This window comes from Lipotes vexillifer, unplaced genomic scaffold, assembly GCF_000442215.2.
Source record: "Lipotes vexillifer unplaced genomic scaffold, Lipotes_vexillifer_v1.1 scaffold394, whole genome shotgun sequence".
NCBI classification, from domain to species: domain Eukaryota; kingdom Metazoa; phylum Chordata; class Mammalia; order Artiodactyla; family Lipotidae; genus Lipotes; species Lipotes vexillifer.
Window position 1 is genome coordinate 3,162,543 of NW_006791731.1, and position 2,206 is coordinate 3,164,748.

The window sequence follows — 2,206 nt, forward strand, 5'->3', positions numbered from 1 at the left end:
GAAGAGCGGAAACATTCCAGCAGGGACGACCGTGGACACGAAAATCACCCACCCGACCGAGTTTGACTTCTACCTGTGTAGTCATGCTGGCATCCAGGTAAGGACAGAGGGTCCACTTTGCACAGTCTTGGTGTCTCTGGGCTGTCGCCCACACATTCAGCAAACACTTGCAGAGCACAAACCTTGTGCCAGGTGCTCCAGTGGGCCCTGGGGATGTGGTGGTGAACAGCACGGATGGGGCGCCAGTCCATCCCGAGGGGACGCAGGCGGTTGACCAGTGAACCGCGGAGGCTGAGCACCATCAGGTGTTGGGGACGGAGCACCCACCGGGGCGCTGTGCTGGGCCGGGAGTGGGTCCCCCTTCAGCCGAGATGAGGTCCAGGAAGGAGGAGCAGTGAGCGCGAGGCCGGCCAGGCTGGCGGGGCAGGTGGTGTCCCTGTGTGCTTGGAGTTCGGTGAGCTGGATGGGGTATGAGAGGTGACAGAGCGGCGGGGTCAGCCTTGTGTGCCCACCACGCACGGGCACTGGTGTACGGGGAAGGTCACCATGTGGCATTCCTTGTCCCTCCCGGCGAAGAGACCCACAGCATGCCAAGAGCGATTCTGAGAGATGTTGCCACCTCGGAAGTGCCACGTCCAGCGTACCTGTTGTCAGAGCTGAGCCGCCAGGATCTGCGAGGCTGTGCCCCTTGGGACAGGAGGGACTTAGCTCTGGGTGCCCGTCCTGCTTCACCACAGAGGGGCTCTTGGGTGTTTCAAGTTATAAGTGAGGACTTAGATAGCCATCCCCAAGGGATGTGAACTTAAACTTGGAGGGCTTACCGTCAACTTCGTACTTCTGCCACGGGAAATACACCTGCACGTCCTTCACGTCACCGTGGCTCTAGAACAGGGCTTGGCAAACTGGCCTGTGGGCCGCATCCAGCCTGCAGCCTGTCGAGGGGCGGCCTGAGGGCTGAGCGGTGTGTGCACGTTTCTAAAGGTTGTTAAAAAGGAAGAAGACGAACGTGGCTCAGAGAGGACGGAGGCTTCCGCAGTGTCTCCCGGGCACGTCTGTCCCCGTCATGGCTTCCGTGGCGGGTGGGCGCTTTTTCTGTACAGGCCAGCCCGGCTTCCTTCACAGTCTGTCTTTCCTGGCTTCCCTCCTGGTGGGTGGAGCCCTGGCCCCCCCCCCCGCCCCCCCCGGGGCCTCTGGTTTGTTTAAGGGGTAAACCTGTCTCCCTCCATTTTCTGCACAGGCACTTTCTAATGGGGGAAATCTCGCACTGGAGACATTTAAGTGCTTTGACAAAATGGGCCTCAAGGGGTCCTGCTCTGCTGTGGTTGCCATGTCCTCGGCACACCCTCTGATACAAAATACCCCACTGCCCGCAGGCCCCCATGACAGCCACCGATTAAATGCTGAAAGTGGGGCACAGAATGTGTGCTTCATCAGAGGATAAGAGCATCTGCCGCTCACCAGTCTCCGGGGGCCTGAACACAGACAGAGAGTCAGGAAGGGCCTGCTTGTTGGCTGGCTTGGGTTGAGTGGCAGGGAAGGCAGGTGGGGAGAAGCCAGAGAAAGGCCCTTCCCTCAAGCGCACTCCTAGCTGACCGGTCATGGGTGTCCCGGCGAGCAGTGCGGCAGCTGTGATGGCACCTGAACCCCGGCGGGCACTCCGCCTGGGGCATGGGCCAGGCGACCAACCCCACCTCCTTCAGTTTTGAAGGATTCCACACTGCACAAAATAAATATATGTTCAAACTCCCATTTTAAAGGCGTTAATATGTAACTTACTAGAGATTTCTTCTTGCCTTTATAAATAAAGCATTGTAGAAAACCTAGTATATACAAATGGCATTATCCTCCAAACAACCATTTCTGTATTATATCTTTCCTGTGAGTTTTCTCTACACAAATAATTGTGTGTATAGTCTGTTATTTTACCAGTAGGGGGGTCATAGAATATGTGGCTCTGATGCCTGTTTATAATGATACATAATAGGATAATATAAATACCTTCTTGTCACTGAACGTCCTCCCACTGTATCCTCTGTGAAGGATTCTACTGTGGGGTGGAAGCACAGCTTCTCTCGGCAGCACCCTTTTGCAGGTGAGTTCTGGACTTCTCTCTTGCATGTTTACCTCTCTGACCCTCTGATCTGCTTTTAGGGAACAAGCAGGCCTTCCCACTATCACGTGCTTTGGGATGACAATCGTTTCTCTT

At 55.7% G+C, this 2,206-nt stretch overlaps 1 protein-coding gene across 1 annotated transcript in view; it reads left to right on the forward strand.

The window, feature by feature from the left end:
* The window catches only part of AGO2 (argonaute RISC catalytic component 2), a 43,065-nt gene that overhangs the window by 40,185 nt on the left and 674 nt on the right, over nucleotides 1–2,206 (forward strand). The window contains 2 exon segments of the mRNA XM_007464591.1: nucleotides 2,152–2,199; nucleotides 2,201–2,206. The exon segment at nucleotides 2,201–2,206 is cut by the window's right edge and continues 164 nt beyond it. Coding sequence (XP_007464653.1) covers nucleotides 2,152–2,199; nucleotides 2,201–2,206 — 54 coding nt within the window.